We start from the raw sequence: 19,484 nt of genomic DNA on the forward strand, positions 1-19,484 counted from the left end.
ACAATCTGGGGGCAAGGTTTGTCTGTTGGCTTATTGATCCATGGTTTGTTTCAGCAACTTTGACCCCAATTTGTATGTCACACTAAGCCAAGGATTGTGCTTTGTTGCTCCTGTTTGCTAGCAAGGAGGAGCACAGCAGGAATTATCTGCAGGTTCACAGTTAATTATGGTTACCATGGGTATACCATGATGTCAAGAAGTCTCTATATATCTGTTTGCTACCTAGGATATAAAACATTGTGAGTTAATGTACTGGAAGAGCTGTAGCTCAGTAGTACAAGCACATGCTATGCATACAAAAGGTCCCAGATTCAACTCCCAAGTATTTTCAGGTAGGGAGCCTGTCTGAAACCCTGGAGACTGACTGCCAGTCAGTGTAGAAAACACTGAATTAGGTAGACTAGGTCTGATTCAGTATGAATAAAAAAATAGTATGCTGTTCACACTGAGGTATTGCTTAGATTGCTTTCATCCCCATTTTCTCAGAAATATCTCCATCAAGTAATAATTAACCTTATATTTGAGACCAGAAATTAAATAAAAAGGCAAGTATGGTTGGAGGTGTCATCCTGAGAACATGCCTGCACCTTTAAAAGGGTATGCACTCCCCAGAGATGCTCGCCTGGTTCCTACCTTGATGTCATTTTAGTGCCTGGTCAAGACCATTTCCCTAGACTTTTGACTATACTGTTCTTAGTGGATGAGGTTAGTGTATTTGTTGTGCTGCACTTCCAGATTATGTATTTGCTTTTATCCACTGTTGTTGCTGTTGCTTGATATTTTGCTGGTGTATTTTATGTTTCTTTTGGTTTTCAATGTAAGACACCTGGAAATAATAATAATAATAAACTTTAATTTATAGGCCACCTATCTAGCCAATGGCCGCCTATCTAGCCGTGCATTGGAAGGTGTGGGGTATAAATGCAGGTAAAAAACACAACATTCATTGAGAGAACTTGTAAACAGTTCTGGTTCAGTCCCTGGCATTTCCAGTTAAAGCAATTTCAGGTAGCAAGGCTAAGGAAAAGGCATCTGTTTGAGACTCTGGAAAGCTGCTGGCAATATGGGGCTAAATGGGCCAATGGTCTGACTCAGGCTTGTTCATATATTACACTGAACACAGGTACAAGCTGTATCTACACGTGTAGAGACATGTACCCATTTGTACATGTGTAGCTTGTGTGAAGGAGGGCACACTTGTTGATTTGTACAGCTCAACTATTTGTGTACCCAGGTGCACAGAATGTACACTCCTTGAATGTAACATGTGAACACCTCTAGGAACTTAGGACAAGTTGACTCATGTAGTTCAGATCATTGGTCCATGTAGCTCAGTAGTGTCTAACTGACAGCCCTACCTGGAGCTGGTGGGAATTGAACCTGGGACCTGTTCCATATAAAGCAGATGCTCTGCCAATGAGCTACAGCCCTGAGCTTCAAATACTCTGCCGTTCTGCTTCCTGGCCTGCTATGCTCTTCAACACCTGCTACTCTCTTCTCTTCTACCCTTTCTGGGGCAAAATTAAAACCCTGTTTCCTGTGGCAGGCAGTGGAAGAGTGTGTCTTAAGAGAGACTCCAGTGCAGCTGCATGATTAGAGGTGAACCCTAGGTTGGCGCTTGGGATAACTCTCGATGCAAATTCCCAAACCAGATTTGGGTGTGTTGAAAAGAGCCCCAGAATTTAAGAGTTTGAAGTGGGAAGGGCTTCACAGCTACGAGCGACTGCTGTTGCTGTTAATCTTTTTAGAAGCTAGCAAGTGTGACCAAGTCTCAGTAACTATGTCAACAACCATATGTGATTAAAGTCCTCTGCACACAAGGGCCTTGTGACTGCAGACGGCATTTAGGATTTCTGTGCTGAAAGCTGGCATGTCTGTGCCATGAGCCCCTTGGTACATTGCGTGCATCATGGAATTGCTAGCCCAAATGACCTCACAGGGCTCAGCTGGGTCCAGAACCTACGGAGACGTGTAGTCATCGCTTACATAACAGGAGGGCCATTCAGCTTCTTAGAGACAATCAAAAATCTGCGTGCCCACTTCTTCCACCACCACTGCCCCCTTGCTCCCCTCCACCCCCTCCCCCTCCCCTCCTCCCCCCAGTCCTCAAAAGCTGAAGCCAAGGCATGAGTCCCACATCATACAGATGAATAGCAGGTCTGTTCCAGCAGCTGTGCTTTTCCTCCCACCCAGCAAAGCACTGGGAGACTCCAGAAAGCTGCAGAGACTTGGTCTCTTGTGCGGGCTCAAGAGGATTGACCAGAAAACCTGGGGAGCACAAAAAAAAGAGAGGATGGGATCGGAAGGAGAAATGATCAACCTTCATGTGAGTCCATGATTCTGGGGATATATCGGGAGATGATGGAGGCTAGGGAGTGAGGCACAATGGTCTAACCTCTCTCTCTCTCTCTTGTGTTTTTCCTCCTCGGCATACTTTGAAGTCTCTTTCTGGAGATTTCTCCTCTCTCTCTCTCTCTCTCTCTCTGGAGTCAGAGCTGTTTCACTGGATCCCCATCCCACAGGCCCATCAAAGGGCTGATAAGCTTCCGCTGATAGGGAGGAGAGCGAGGGAGGAGGAAAGGAGCTGCGCAGTGCGTTCTTCTTCCTCAGGAAGAGTTTGTCTTGAGAGAGGCAAGGGTGCCGCTTTGACGAGCTGGGGAAAAAAATGTTATTCTGTCTGCCTGCCCTTCCTCACAAAGCCCCTTCTGTACTTGATTAGAAAACGTTCCCAACCCCTAGGCACGAGGGAAAAAGAAATAAACACGAGCACTGTGAAGTGAGAGAGCTGCGGACACCAGTTCCTACCTGAGGTGCCTAGAGCAACAAAACCTCTTGATCCGGCCCTTTCAGGCTCCTCTTTTTCTACTCCTCAGAGTTTGTTTGCCGAGGAGCGGGAGCTTCCTAGAACTCGGTGTCTCTTGAAAAGGCTAATTATTGCAGATGGATTGGATTTTGTTTTTTTAAAGCGGTCTAGGAAAAAAAGAACCACTAAAGCAAAGAAGGGGAGAGTAGAGTTTTAAGAGTTTTTACAACGTTGTTACGACAGGACAGAGGCCTCACAGCACGACTGAACAGATGTTGTTTTTGATCTTATTTATTTCTTTATGTTATTTATCAGCCACTCTTCCTTCTTCTCACTGTCCCAGAATGTGAAGTGACATTTAAAACAGGACAATGAAACCATATTACATTTAAATGAGGCTTAATGTAAAAACAGGCATTTAGGGACAAGTGAATCTGTCCCTGTCAGTTCCTCTCATTTTTTGCAGACCTAAGTTCAGTTCTCCACATTTCCACATCAGTTTTTTTTAAATCCTCATGAAAATTCATCAGCATTTTAATGTGAATTTCTCCCAGTATACGCATTTTCCAAACAATTTCCCCCAATATAATGCATTTTTGTGTGTTTGCTAATGTATGCGTTTTATGCACATTTTATTCTTGTAAATGCATTTTTGTACACCTTGCTTGGCTGGAGAACTGCACTGCAAAATTCAGAGAAATGGACATTTTGAAGGACAGCTGCGTTTCAGTTCGCATATTGTTTTGGGAAATGCAAATTAAGGACATTTGCCTTTAAATGTGAACGGGGCTGAATTTCTCCTCCAGGCAACATACTAACAACGTAACTATATCAGCCAAGCAACGGGCAGCAATTTTATCAAATGCTTGGGTTAGCTGCCACATTTTCAAAACTCCGTCAATGTTAAGATTGCTTGCACCTAAGAAGGGGGGCATTTCAGAGTTAGGGTACTACTATTGAGAATGCTCTCTCATGAGTCACCACACACTGTATCTCAGAGAACTGTGGTCCTCAGAAGGCATCCCCTTACGACCACCAAGTCTTGGCAGGTGTATAATGGAGCAGGTGGTCTTTCAGGTCCCTCAGAGCCATAGTTATGTATGGTAACCCAGCCTTTTTGCCTTCCTAACAAGGAAAGGCAAATGCCCCAAACACAAACCGAACCATAAATAAGCAGTTGGTAATAAGCAAAATGCATTGATCCTTCCTTGTGATTATTTATTTATAAAAATACTTCCATGCTACAATTTCATTAAAAAATAAACGCAGTATACAACAGTTATATAAGCACAATAAAATCATATAAAAATGTAAAACAGATTACCCACTGTTACAGAAAGTGTTTGTCTTAATTGCCTGCATAAGCCTGGTAGCAAATAAAAGTTTTTGGCAAATGGCCGATATAGAAGGCACCTGCTGAATCTCTATTGGAAGAGCAATCCATAGGGCTCCTACATACTGCTTTTGACAGTAGACATAGAGTATAGCCATTGTGGCTAGTAGGCACTAACAGTCTTATCCTCCATGTAAACTTTCTGCAAATAACAAGTAGCACATTGGGAAGAGAGATTCTAGCCTAGCCACTTTGTCTGCTGTGCTGGCAGGAATAATATTTTCCACTTGCAGTATGCTACCTGTGTAACCAGACCCAAATGAACACAGGTGAAGTGGAAACTGAGACCTTTGATGGGATTTTAGTGACAGTGGGGATATCTACACTGCAAACATGTGTATGCTTTAATAATGTCAGTATTGCTATAATGGCTGTTCCTCCCCTTTCTCCCCAAGAAACCTGTGAACCAGGTTTGGTGAGTTTTGAGCAGTCTGTAAACATAAGATCAATCGGACTAGGGATGGGTGAGAAATTAGATTCAGTTCCCATTTCAAGCCAAATCTATCAAATCCACACTTTCCGAAACAATATGAGAACCAAAACACAGCCATCCTTCTGAAATTTGCACATTCAAATTTTGCAATGCAGTTCGCCAGCCAAACAGAGTTTACAAAAATGCATATGTTAGGGGAAAGTGTGCATAAAAAGTAGTATATGAGTGAAACAACATACAAAAATGCATGATGTGACGAGGAATTGCTTGCAAATATGCATATTAGTCAAAACTGCCTACAAAATTCGCGCTAACATGCTGGAGAATTTTCATGAGGATTTTTTAAAAAAATTCACAGATTGCTACAGAAATGGGGAGAACTTAATTTAAGACTGGGAAACTGAGAGAACCGAAACTGACAAATGTTTCCATCCCTGATCCAGACAGATGCAATCCTAAAATAGATGTACTGTCGATGGGTGAAAACAATAAAGAATTTTGTGGCACCTTGAAGACTAACACATTTATTATGGCATAAGCATTCATAGACTATAGTCCACTTTAACAGATGCACAAAATGTTGCAGAGGGTGCAAGGCCAGCCCTATTATTAGGCAGAGTAAGGCAGTTACCACAGGTGGCAGAGGCTGGGAGGGGACCAGGAAGTGACAGAATAGTGTTGGAAAAAATAACTGTGTATGATGGATTTCCACCTTCTAAGATAGCCTGCTGTCTGTAGCCATGGGGAGGATGGCATTTTTTTGTCAGCATCACAGATTCAATTGCCAGTCTAGCTGGCTTTTGAATGGCCCTTTTCATTGGTGGCTCCCTGTTTCTGGAATGTTCTTCCCACAGAAGCACACCTGGTGTCATTGTTGTCTACTTTTAGGTACTAGGCCAGGGGTGGGGAACCTCTGGCCTGTGGGCCAATCTTGGCCTGAAAGAAAGTCCAGTTTGGCCTATGAGGCCATTTTCTACAAACGGTGACCTCCTGTCTATCATCACTTGCCAGGAGTCAGGGAGATAATGATCTGGCCCATCGTCCAGAAAATGTTCCCTACCCCTGTGCTAGACAAAGAATTTTTTATTTACCCAGGTTTATAGCTTTTAATTGGGAAGGTAGTTAGATACATTAAGTGACCTTTGTTGTGCCTATCTTTTAAATGGGTGGGTATGACTTTTCCCTTAATATTTTGTCAGAAGAGCATTTTAGTTTTTGTGCATTGCTGTTTTTATCTGATTTTCATGCCTTTGTTATTTTATTTTACTGTATAAGTCACTTTGAGGCAGTTGACTGCAAACATGTGACCTAGTAGTAGTAGGAGTAGGAGGAGGAAGAGGAGGAGGAGGAGGAGTGGAGCGCCATCTTACCCTTCGCCTCAGGAACAAAATATCTTGGGACAGCCCTGAGAAGGTATATATACACATGGTTGTGTGAGAGATGGAAATGGTTTCTAAACAGTGAGATGAGAGGGGAATAGAATACAGAAAATATGGACACTGAGATAATTATGTAATTAACAATGGGGATTGTGATGCCCCTGTATTTTGATAACTGTAAACATGGTAAGTGCGGGTTTATTAAAGTATACATGGTAAGTGGATTGAGTGAGAGGGGGGAGTACATGGGCTAGAATGCTGGAGAATGCTGTACTGTGATTGGCTGAGCGTTTGAGTGGCTGAAGCTATAAATGAGAGGATGACAGTTGAGAAAGGGTTCTGTTGGGTCGGTTGGTTGTGGAGTGTGGATTGGAGTTGGTTGTGGGTTGGATTATATTTGGCTGGTAGTAAGGCAGATTATATATGACTGGAAACATAAAGAGTGACACTGTATCAAACCATACGCTTGTTAAATATCCCATAAGTAATCTTGTTATTTCCTGGTGTTTATAAATAAATATTTTCTTGGTTTACCAAAGCCTGATCCTTGGCTGGGGTTTACACAGACCAGAAGGGAGGGCAGGGTAATTACCAAGATGCAGAGAAACAGTATCAAATGGTGGCAGCGGTGAAGAGATAGTGTATCATCAAGTATCCAGGGCAACCCAGGGTTGTATGCTTTATAGGCATAAAGATACAGGGGGGATGTGACCTGCAAGTGCACCCAGACACAAAGTAACAATAGGCCAGAAGGGGACTAAGGCAAAGTCCTAAGGCAATATTGTGAAACAGGGAGTACCTGGTGGTGCTGCCTAGCAGTGGGATCTTGCGAGATCTGTGCTAGAGCCGGTGAGAGAACAAATAAAACCCAGGATCCTGACTGGTGGGACCTGACAGGAGGTGGTGGCAGCAGGTTGGGATCCTCACAGCGATCCACAAACTTGTTGATGACAGCACAACTTGTAACTCTGGAAATAGTTGGTGGGCAGTTCATCTGACCTGGTGGTGATGGGGTTTTGTTGTTCAGACTGTCCCAGACATACTAGTATTCCCTCTGAAGGTTCAGGTTTACAGCCTAGGGGTGCTATTAGATCTGTCCTTGGAAGCCCAAATGGCTTTTGTGACATGACACATTTTTCAGCAGATGAGACAGGTGGACCAGCTGTGGCCCTTCCTGAAGAGAAAGAGAGAGCTCAGCCACAGTTGTCTGTGCACTGATAATACCCTACTTGGATTATGGCAATGCATTGTACATGGTGCTGCCCTTGAACAATACTCAGAAACTGCCACTTGTCCAAAATACAGCAACAAGACTAATGATTTGGGACCAAGCAAATGGACTACATCTTGATAGTTTTAAAACAACTGCATTAGCTCCTGGTCCATTTCCACGCACAATGCAAAGTGTTTAATCTTTCAAGACCTAAATGGCTTGAGACCAAGGCGCCTTAAGGATGGCCTTCTCTCAGCGGAATCTGCCTGAAAATCTACGTTCTCCAGGTCTCTGCCCAACTGGAAGTGGGATGGTTGGTGCCAACAGAGATAGGGCCTTCTTTGTTGTGACATCCCAGGTTTGAAATTCTCTACCCTGTGATGACAGCCTGGAGCAGAATCTGATTTCTTTGTAATGCTACTTTAAAACCCAGACAAAAATGGATGTATTGTTATTGAGTGAAAGATATTTTTATTTGCCCAGGCCTTTAAACGTTGCTACTTTTAATCTCGTTCTAATCTTGGAGTACTGCCTACAATGCTACCTAATTTTTTAAATCTTCATTGTATTTATTAGTTGCATGTTTGCACTCAATTGCCTCAAAGTGATTTACACAGTAAAAATAAGATAACAAAGCCATTAAAATCAGATAAAAACAGTAATACAAAAACCCCCACTAAAAAACTCATCTGACAATATATTTAAAAGGAACAAGTCCAACCCGCTCCACTTAAGGGCTGCACTTCCTTGGTTCAATTTTATTGTTCATGTTTTTAAAAAAATCTGATCTAGGAGTGCTTGTGGATTAAAGAGCAGGATATTAAATGCCCCAAATAAATAAGTAAAATGATCTGTTAGATTGCCTCCTTTAGAGAACTATTATTCCCAGAATTCCCTGGGGAGACTAAAACTAGTTAGGTCTGTATATACCCTGTATTATTGCACTCAAGAATGAGAAGTATTTATGATGCTTGCTTACAGGCTGCCTCGGGTACTAGAATATTTATAGCCAGAGCAGACAAAGCCTTGAATCTCCTATCAGAACATCTACATCAGGAATAGCCAATGTGGTGCCCTCCAGATGTTGTGGACTACAATTCCCACTCATCCCCAGCCAGCACCACCAATGGCAAAGGATTATGGGAGTTGTAGTCCACAACTTCTGGAGGAGATCATGTTGGCTGCCCCGATCTAAGAAGGCATCTGGTTGGTCACTGTGGGAAACTGGGTGCTAGGTTAGGTTGGCCTTTTGTTTAATCCAGCAGGGCTGTTTTTATGTTCACCTCTTGTTCCTCCTCTAAAACCTACCTTTTTCTGGCCCTTTGTTGATTTCCCTGCCCAGGGTTTCTCTGTGGCCATACACATTGATGGTACTGTGTCAGTGACCTCCTGCAATTGGCAGTGCATGAAAAGATCCTCTTTGGTAACATGCAAAAAAAGAAGGGGGCTTTTAAAAAAATTGGTGTGGATTCCTAATTTTTTTTTGCATTTTAGTGCCAAAAATGAAGGGGTGGATGTAACACTAGGGATTGGTAAGTCAGTCAGTTTCAGTTTCTCTCACTCTCTCACATTTCCAGTTTTGTTCAGTTGTCCACATTTCAACATTTTTTCAAAAAAAGCCCTATTGTAAATTCACCAACATTTTAATGCAACTTTCTCCTAATATACAATGTTTGTATGCAATATTGCCTCATATACACATTTTTGCAAAGCAATTTCCCCTAATATAATGCATTTTGTGTATTCTTTTCACTAATATATGCATTTTATGCACATTTTACCCTAGTATATGCATTTTTGTACATGTTACATGGCTGCAGAACTGCACTGCAAAATTTTGAAAAGTGCACATTTAGAAGGATGGCTGTGTTTTGGTTCATGCATTGGTTTGTAAAGTGCAAATTAGGTAGGTTCACTTTTAAAAGCGAACTGAATTTGAGGGCGACCAGAAAAATGCCTGCGCTGTTGTGATTTGCTGTGGCAACTAAAAACACTTTAAAAACTTAATACTTTTTAAAATGATTTTAAAATAAACAATTTAAAGCAAACAGGTGGCAGCATGGGCATGCTCCTGGCCACCTCATACAGAATGCCTGGTTCTGAAGAAGAACCCCACTTTGGCTGTTTCTCAAAGACCAGGAACCAAGGAGGTGGCAGAGAAGCCCCCACTGTTGTAACAGCAATATTTTTTTTAAGTAAAAGGGGCATGGGGAGAAGAGGAGAAATGGGGTGGGGGTGGCAGTAGTCTGGCTGCAGCCCTGTGTAGGTTGAGTCAATTCACTTTGGCTTTAAGCAAGTCTGACTGATTTCTGTGGAACATCACCCCCTGGGTACCACACACACAGGATAATTGCTTTCGAATACAGCTCAAGGGGTGGTTTCAGAAATTGCCCAAGCTCAGTCCTCCCTGGGGCATGAAACTCAGTGCTGACCCAGAAACCTGTTGAATATTCTCTTGTCAAGGGAGCCTGAAATGGAAGGGGGATAAGTCCTAAGCTGGAAAATGTTATAGAGGAAACAGAGCTGAGAAACAGAAACTGAAGGAAAGCTCAGCCAAGCCCTAGCATCTAAACCACCTCCTTCAACAAATTAAGAGCCAGCGTTTAGAGGCTTGCCACCTCTCCCTGAGGGAAAGTAAAAGTTGGCCGTTGCTTATTTCCCTGCAAATAAATGCAGAAAATGGACTCATTCATATAAATTGTTACAAGCACACTTGCCCACATAAATTTGACTACATAATGCAGGAGTAGGGACACTTTTTTAGGGCCAAGGGCCATGTTATCCAGGTTGAAATTTCTTGGGGACCACATTCCAAAAGTGGGCTAGTGTGAGTCCAAAAGTTGGTGGGTGTGGTCAGGACACACACTTAACACAAGCACACACACTTAACAGACAGACACACTTGATATATATACTCTTAATACAGACTGTCTCCCCTTCTCTCTTCCTCTCCCACTCTTCTTCTCTTACTGTGTTTCCCCTCTGGGCACTGAGAGAAAGGCTCCTGTTTCACAGTGCACAGACAGCAAATGATGCAGACTTCTCTTACTGAATCATCAGCTCGCTGCTGTTTATCGGTGCTGAGAAAACACTCCCCCTTCCCACTACTCAGAAAGAAAAGCAGTGAGCGGACCAAGCTGGAAACTTGTGTGGGACCACATTCACATCACACATTTATTCCACGTTGAACAGTCATGGCTTTCCTCAAAGAATCCTGGGAAGTGTAGTTTGTGAAGGGTGCTGAGAGTTATTCTCAGAGTTCTCTGGGAAGCAGGATTGATTGTTAAACCAGTCTGGAAACTGTAGCTCTGTGAGGGAAATAGAGGTCTCCTAACAACTCTCAGCATCTGTCACACACTACCCTTCCCAGGATTTTTTGGGGGAAGCCATGGCTGTTTAAAGTGGAATAATAGTGGCATAAATGCATGGTGTGAATATGGCATGGGTCTGGGGCATGATGGAAGAGGCCTAGCAAGCCCAATGACGAGGTCTGATGGGCTGGTGGTTACCCTGGGCCCAGGGTGGTGGGAAGAAATTGATGACTAATTTCACGGAGTTATTACGTAGACAAAATCAGAAGAAATTGTTATAAAACACTTTTGAACCACTGTGTTACCCGGCTGCTAATTGGATATCACATATTTTAAAACAAGTCATTTAAGTAAATATCCATCTGAGAAAGTCAGATACTATTTCCTCATCTGACTAGATTTGTATATGCATATATATGTATATATACATGTCCAACAATGTCCTTTGCAACTACTACAAGCCTTAGTAAATATATATATGAATAAATGAATGAATGAACAGAATGATTTGCCTAGTAGTGGGAAAACCTCAGTCCATGGACCTGCATAGGACAAGCATGGGTCCCAATTTAGTCTGCAAGGCCATCTCCTATGAATGGACCCCGTTCCACACCTTTTATTTATTTATTAAATTTATATCCCACCCATCCTCCCAGAAGGAGCCCAGGGTGGCAAACAAAACACAAAAGACACTCTGTTGTTATGCGCCTTCAAGTTGATTATAACTTATGGCGACCCTATGAATCAGTGACCTCCAAAAGCATCTGTCATGAGCCACCCTGTTCAGTTCCTGTAAGTTCAGGTCTCTGGCTTCCTTTATAGAATCAATCCATCTCTTGTTTGGCCTTCCTCTTTTTCTACTCCCTTCTGTTTTTCCCAGCGTGATTGTCTTTTCTAGTGAATCAGATCTTCTCATGATGTGTCCAAAGTATGATAACCTCAGTTTCATCATTCTAGCTTCTAGTGACAGTTCTCGTTTAATTTGTTCTAATACCCAATTATTTGTCTTTTTCGCAGTGCATGGTATGCACCAAGCTCTCCTCCAACATCACATTTCAAAGGAGTTGATTTTTCTCTTATCTGCTTTTTTCACTGTCCAACTTTCACATCCATACATAGAGATTGGGAATAGCATGGTCTGAATGATCCTGACTTTAGTGTTCAGTGATACATCTTGAGGACCTTTTCTAGTTCTCTCATAGCGGCCCTCCCCAGTCCTAGCCTTCTTCTGATTTCTTGACTATTGTCTCCGTTTGGGTTAATGACTGTGCCAAGGTATTGATCCTTGACGAGTTCAATGTCCTCATTGTCAACTACTGTTGTCATTACTTTAGTGTTTTTGATGTCCTGCTTTTGTGCTTTCCTCTTTAACTTTCATCAGCATTCGTTTCAAATCATTACTGGTTTCTGCTAGTAGTATGGTATTGTCTGCATATCTTAAATTATTGATATTTCTCCCTCCAGTTTTCACACCTCCTTCATCTTGGTCCAATCCTGCTTTCCGTATGCTGTGTTCTGCGTATAGATTCAACAAATAGGGTGATGAAATACACCTCTGTCTCATACCCTTTCCGATTGGGAACCAGTCGGTCTCTCCATATTCTGCCCATACCGTAGCCTCTTGTCCAGAGTATAGGTTGCACATCAGGACAATCAGATGCTGTGGCACCCCCATTTCTTTTAAAGCATTCCATAGTTTTTCATGATCTTCACAGTCAAAGGCTTTGCTGTAATCTATAAAGCACAGGGTGATTTTCTTCTGAATTCCTTGGTCCGTTCCATTATCCAGCATATGTTTGCAATATGATCTCTGGTGCCTCTTCCCTTTCTAAATCCAGCTTGGACGTCTGGCATTTCTCGCTCCATATATGGTAAGAGCCTTTGTTATAGAATCTTGAGCATTACTTTACTTGCATGGGATATTAAGGCAATAGTTCAATAATTACTGCATTCCCTGGAATCCCCTTTCTTTGGAATTGGGATGTATATGGAACGCTTCCAGTCTGTGGGCCATTGTTTAGTTTTCCAAATTTCTTGACAGATATTTGTCAATATTTGGACAGATTATGTCTCAGTAGCTTGTAGCAACTCTATTGGTATGCCATCTATTCCTGGTGATTTGTTTCTTCCAAGAATTTTAAGAGCAGCTTTCACCTCACATTCTAAAATTTCTGGTTCTTCATCATACGGTTCCTCCATGAATGAATCTGTCATCCTGTGATCTCTTTTATACAGTTCTTCAGTGTATTGCTTCCATCTTCCTTTTATTTCATCTTGGTCAGTAATGTGTTCCCCTGTTGATTATTCCACATCCCTACTCTTGGTTTAAATTTCCCTTTCATTTCTCTAATCTTTTGGAACAGGGCTCTTGTTCTTCCCTTTTTGTTGTCCTCTGCTATTGCTACACAATAACTATTGTAATAGTTCTCTTTGTCCCTACATACTAGTGGCTGTATTGTTGCATTTAGGGTTCTGACTGTGTTTCTGTATCCTCTTGCTTTTGCTTGCCTTTTCTCTTTAACCATTTTAAGAGCTTCTTCAGTCATCCATTGAGGTGTTTCTCTCTTTTTGATTAGAGGTATTGTCTGTTTGCATTCTTCCCTGATAATGTCTCTGACTTTACTCCATAGTTCTTCTGGTTCTTTGTCAACGAAGGTTAAAGCCTCAAACCTGTTCTTTATTTGATCTTTATATTCTTCTGGGATGTTATTTAAATTGTATTTTGGCATTATGATTGCTTTGTTGTTCTTCTTTAGCTTTACTCTGATTTTCGATACAACCAGTTCATGATCTGTACCGCAGTCTGCTCCTGGTCTTGTTTTCGCAGAAAGTATGGAACTTCTCCATCTTCTGCTACCAATTATATAATCAATTTGATTCACTCTGAAGCACCTTAAAAGCAGGCTTTAAAATATATTAAAACAAAACATCTTTTTAAAAAAAGCTTTTAAAATATCATAAAAAGCAATTCCAACACATATGCAGACTGGAATAAGGTCTCTCCTTAAAAGGTTTGTTGAAAGAGGAAGGTCTTCCATAGGTGCTGAAGAGATAACAGATGGTGCCTGTCTAATATTTAAGGGGATGTCAGGTGAGAGGCCGGTGGAGATGGGAGTGTTAAAGTGTGCTCCCAATTGTGCATTGGCAAGGGAGGCTTGCTACCACCGCCAATCAGGTGACTGGTGGTGAGAGGAAGCCAAGTAAGATTGCCTGCACTACTGAGTTTCTTGTGAAGACATGAGAGTGGCTGACCCCAGCAAAACGCAAAGCTTGAAGCCAGCACCTTTCACCCAAATAAGCTGCCTCTTTAACTCAAATAAGGCCAGATAAACACTTTTGCTTTTTTTTTAATTACCAGGGCCAGCATCAGAAGCCAGCATTTTTGGACACCTGCCAAGGCCCACACACCTGCACAGGGGACACTGCCAGCCCCCAGAGTCTTTTAGCTCAGATGTTGCTTCTCCTTAACTGTCTGTTCACCGTTCCAATATGAGCAAACAAGGAATGACAGGAACAAGGGGAAGGAGGGGCAGCCTCCCCTTGCCTTGCCCTATCTCTCTGGTGTATATTGGGCCCAGGAAGAGAAGGCAAGCAAGTGGGCTGCAGTAGTAGCAGCAAGAAGGGTTTCACTCCTTCACTTCTTGTTGCTAATCGTTTTTAAGTTCATGCGGAAGAAATGAAGTGACTTCCATTTGTATGAGTTCAAGGTTCTAGTTTTGGCGTACAAAGCCCTATACAGCTCGGGACCAGGTTACCTGAAAGCCTGTCTTACCCCTTATATGCCCAGTCAATCACTGTGCTCTGCAGGTGAGGACCTCCTGCAGATACCATCTTATCAGGAGGTTTGTTCTGCACAATATAGGAAACGGACTTTTAGCGTGGCAGCACCTACTCTGTGGAATTCCCTCCCCTTGAATATTAGGCAGGCGCCATGCAAGTGACTCTTTGAATGAACACAAGAGATGAAAATTGTTTTCACACACTGTTCAGACAATATCACATGCTTTTGCAAGAATCCAGATGAGTCTTATGGTTGTTTGTGGCTAGTAATAATGCATTCATTTTTTTATTATTTATCAAAGGACACATACTAGAATAGGCTGGCACATGTTCTCTCTTTATTATTTATTTATTTATTTATCTATTATTTGATTTATATCCCGCTCTTCCTCCCAGCAGGAGCCCAGGGTGGCAAACAAAAGCACTAAAGAACACTTTAAAACATCATACAAACAGACTTTAAAATACGTTAAAACAAAACATCTTTAAAAACATTTTAAAAAAAGTTTTGAAGACATCGTAAAAAAGAAAAAAGGTTAAAAACATTACAGAGAAATACAGCTGGGTATTGTCAGTGTAGTGCTGACACCTCACCCCAAATCTCCTGACGACCACTCCCATGAGCTTCATATGAATGTATGGGGGACAAGATGATACCCGGCGGCACCCCACAGCACAACTGCCAGGGGGCCGAAAGGCAGTCACCCAATGCTATTCTCTGAGAGTGACCCTGGAGATAGGATTGGAACCACTGTAAAACAGTGCCTCCAATACCCATCTCACCAAGTTGGCCCAGAAGGATACCATGGTCAATGGCATCAAAAGCTGCTGAGAGATCAAGTAAGAGTAACAGGGGCGCACTCCCCCTGTTCTTCTCCTGATAAAGGTCATCCATGAGGGCAACCAAGGCCGATTCAGTCCTATAACCAGTCCTGAACCCAGACTGCAATAGGTCAAGATAATCTGTTTCATCCAAGATTACTTGCAATTGCTGCACCACAACCCTTTCAATTGCCTTCCCTAAGAAGGGGGTATTCACGACAGTTCGGTAATTGTCGGAGACCAATGGGTCCAGGGTGGGCTTTTTCAGGAGCAGTTGGATCACCGCCTCTTTCAGGGTGGCTGGAACTACTCCCTCCTGCAATGATGCATTGACCACACCATGGATCCACTTGATCAACCCCCCTCGGCAAGCTTTAATAAGCTATGAAGAGCAAGGGTCGAGAGGACATGTTGCTGGCCACATCATCGCAAGCACCTTGCCAACGTCATCAGGCTGCATCAACAGAAGCCATTCCCAAGAAGTTGCAGCAAACGTTGCACTGGACACCTCACTGGGGACTACGGTAGATGTGGATGGGGCATCAATACTGCTACGGAGGTGAGCCACTTTACCCTCAAAAGTGCCTTGCAAACAATTCACAGTGGGCCTCTGAAGAGTCTAAAACTGTTTCCTGGAGCTGATGTCAACAGACCCCTGACAATACAGAAAAGCTCCACTGGATGGCTACTTGAGGATGCAATGGAGGCAGAGAAGTGGGTTCTTTGCCGCCCTCACTGCCACACAGTAGGCATGGTTATGATGTCTTACTCATGCCCGATTAGCTTCACAGCACGTCTTTCACCATCATCCAGCCTGTTTCATTGCCCTTAGCTCACTGGTGTACCAAGGTGCAAATTGGGCTCCACAATGCCGGAGAGGGCACTTGGGGGCAACCGTGTCAAGAGCCCGAAGTGCCTTGCTGTTCCACAGCATGACAAGGGCTTCAACAGGGTCACCTGCTCTATCTACTGGGAACTCCCCCAGGGCATTCAGGAATACAGTGGATTCCATTAGTCTCCAGGGCGGACCATCTTAATCTGTCCACCACCCCTGCAGGGAAGGATTGGAGCCATAGGTCTAAACTTCACCAGGAAGTGGTCTGACCATGACAATGGGGTGACATCCACCCCTCCATCTCCAGACCACCCCTTCCTCCATCTGGAGCCAGTGACAACTTGAAACAGCCCCATGGTCATCATGGAGGCCAGGAAGTCCTGAGCCGGAATACTCGAGGCAGCCTCAGCGTGGAAATTGAAATCACCCAGGACTATCATTCTGGGCTCCTCCAACACCACAACTGAGATGGCCTCCACCAGCTCAGTCAGAGAAGGTGCCAGGCAGCATGGTGGACAGTACACCAGCAGCAACCCTAGTTTCCTGTGTCCTTGGCCTGACACCAGGTGCAGGCCCTCACAGCCAGCTCCAAGACAGAGTGGTTTCCTGGCAACAGAGATGGAAGTTCTGTAGACCATAGCAACTCCTCCCTCCCCTTCCCTGCAGCCTGTGCTGGTGTTGGACCTAGTATCCAGGTGGGCAAAGCTGGGTCAGATCAACTCGTCCCAGCTCATCCACCCAGGTCTCGGTAATGCACATCAAATTGGCACCTTCATCCATGATCAAATAATGGATGAGTGTGGTCTTATTGTGTACCAATCTGGCATTAAGCAACAATATACACAGGCACAGCAGACGAGCAATGAGGAATCCATCCATGAGAGGAGTGGGAGGGAGGAACAAGGCATAGATAGCCTTGCCCTTGTCTTCAGTGGTAATTCACCTCCCTCATGCTATACTTCTCTCTACCCGTGATCACTGAAATTGGGGTGGCATCACCCATGTCCCTCCTTACTAAGACTCTTCCTAAACACCTGATATGGACCCAACAAGAGCCCATCAACAAAGCCTACCTGAGCCAATTATCCCAGTAGGCCTCTGCAAGAATTGGGAACAGTCAGAATCACTCAATATCTTTCACACACAGGGCACATCTACTCCCTCTCTGTCTCACACCCAGGGAGGGCCAGTCTTCTGCCAGTTGCAGACTCTCACTCTGAAGGCATCCAGCGACTTTCTCCTATCATTAATTTCACTGCACAGGCTCTCACCCTGCACAGGAGCTGCACAGGAGCTACACATGAGCCATACACCCTCCCCACTACTAATCTCCTCCAGATTGGTTAGGGGAAAAAAGAAAGAAATAGAAGAGGGTAGCATGTGTGCCCTCAGGACTCCCTAAGGGGCTCCCCAAGGGCAGCTGGGCTTTTATGCCTCCTGACCCAGCCAGGAGCTGATGCAAGAGGCTGTAAGATTAACTGCAGCCTCTCTGACTCCAGGCAAGGGGTCCCAGTCCTTGAAGCACTTACCAGGGACATCAGCTGTCTCAAAAGACAGCAACCCAGAGGAGCAAGCACCAGCATTGCCAATGGCTGAGGCTGATGGGAGTTGTGGTCCAACAACATCTGGAGGCACACCGGTTGGGAAAGGCTGCCCTACATGCTCAGATACTCACTCCCAGGGCAGGTCTTCTTCAGTCCCCCTAGTGCTGCAGCTGTTCCTCTCTTCTCTTCTCTTTATGTATTTGCCCAACACAATGAGTGCCAACAATCTTGCTAAAGAGTGGTGTGACTCTGTGCCAGGATTGTACAGATAAGGACCAAGATGCTGCGTGGAATCAAGCCATGGTGGTGGCTTCACTTGTGTGCCAGGAAATAAAAGGATATGCAGAGGATGAACAGGGCTGGATCTACCATCAGGCAGAGTGAGACATCTGCCTCAGGGAGGTGATTTTAGATGTCATGAAAAGGCACCAAATGGTTAGTTACTTAATTTATTGGTGTTGTATTTTTACTGCCAGGAAAAGACGAAGAGGCACATGTAGGATTTTCTGCCTTAGGTGCCAAAATAACTTGATTGGCCACTATAGATTCCTTTAAAAATACTGCAGAGTATGCACAGGACCTATATTCACAGGGCTTTATTCAGAATGGAAAGGCCTGCAGATAGGTAGAAAGATATAATTACCTTCATGGCACTGACAATACAGTGGCTTTGGTTTGCTGGCCAAAGAACAAGACTTCTATTTTCTGTTTCTGTGGCTTTAAATGTGTGGCTTCTGAGTGGTTGTAAAATCTTTGCCTTGAAAGCACATTTGTTTGCATGTGCCAAAATGGCTAACTCATGCATGCTGTCTAGTGCAATACAGCCCTTTGCTCTCATTTGTTTCCATGTGCCAAAATGGCTAACTCATGCATACTTCCCAGAGCTACACAGCCCTTTGCCCTCATTAAGGGTTTTACCTAGAAATGTGACCTTCTGAGATTGCTGATTGACCAAGCTATGCCCCTCTGCAAGTAGATTTAAGCAGGGCCTTTTAGGGCCCATCTACATGTGGCATGAAAAGTCAGGGATCAGATGTCCTATATTTGTTCAGCCTTTAAAATAGTAATGGATGGAAGGATTTGGACTGGACCCCCAGTGCTGGGAGGAAAAAGGAGGGCAGCATCAATTCCAGATCAGAGAAAGAAAAGATGCAAATGTCGCAAGGTGTGAAGGAAGGTGGAAAGGCTTTCTTTACACAATCACTCCAATTTTCTCTTATTTTGCTTAACCTGTTTCTAGTTTAAGTTGCTTCAAGATGACTTGTTTCTTGAGCCTTCATCCTGATTTGTTTTCAGGGAAATTAGATGGTGTTGGCTATTTAAGGAGCATTCCTTCTGATTTGTTTGTGAGGAGGTTAGATGACGTTGCATCAAAACAAGTGTTATCTCACACTTCCCAATGCATTTCCCCATCACTTGCCTTACTGAAAAAAGTCCAATCCTTTGGGGAAGCAGGCTTCTTGCACAAGACCTCCCATTTAACTATGATTGTGAATTTGCTGGCATGTGACTGAATCTCACTCCAAAATAGCAGCAGTTTGGAAACTCCCCCAGTCCGAGACAATAGTTACTTCTTGTCTCCTGAATAAGGACTTTCTTTAGTCTGACTGTAGGGACACTTGTGCTCACCCTGTCCCCTCCCTTGTGTTTTTGGTTGTCCTCTGCAACTTGGAGAGTGGTTGGCTGCAGCAGAGAGCATGCTTGTGTAGGCTGCCTGTATGTTTCAGAGCTCACATTCCTGGTCTGCATTTTTTCCTCAAAGTGATTAATATTGCTCCACCTCAATAGGGTTTTTTGTCCTCTCTCAAAGGACAAAGAATCTCCTTATTCAGGGGGCAAGAAGAGAGTGAGGTCCAATCCACATTAAGGTTTGTGGGGTTTTTTATGGTACTGCTGCTTCTTGCTTTCTTAAGAGTCACATGACACATACCCCAATCTGTAGTTATTCTGCTACTTCTGCCTCTTAATTTG

General features: G+C 43.6%; 1 protein-coding gene across 2 annotated transcripts in view; it reads left to right on the plus strand.

Moving 5' to 3' along the window:
- The first annotated feature begins 2,072 nt into the window (after positions 1-2,072).
- The window catches only part of NINJ2 (ninjurin 2), a 102,962-nt gene continuing 85,550 nt past the window's right edge, over positions 2,073-19,484 (plus strand). For both annotated transcript variants that reach the window (XM_061638656.1, XM_061638657.1), the window contains exon 1: positions 2,073-2,326. In XM_061638656.1, coding sequence (XP_061494640.1) covers positions 2,147-2,326 — 180 coding nt within the window. In that variant the 5' untranslated portion in view covers positions 2,073-2,146. The remainder of the gene's footprint in view (positions 2,327-19,484) is intronic.

This window comes from Rhineura floridana, chromosome 8, assembly GCF_030035675.1.
Source record: "Rhineura floridana isolate rRhiFlo1 chromosome 8, rRhiFlo1.hap2, whole genome shotgun sequence".
Taxonomy (NCBI): Eukaryota; Metazoa; Chordata; class Lepidosauria; order Squamata; family Rhineuridae; genus Rhineura; species Rhineura floridana.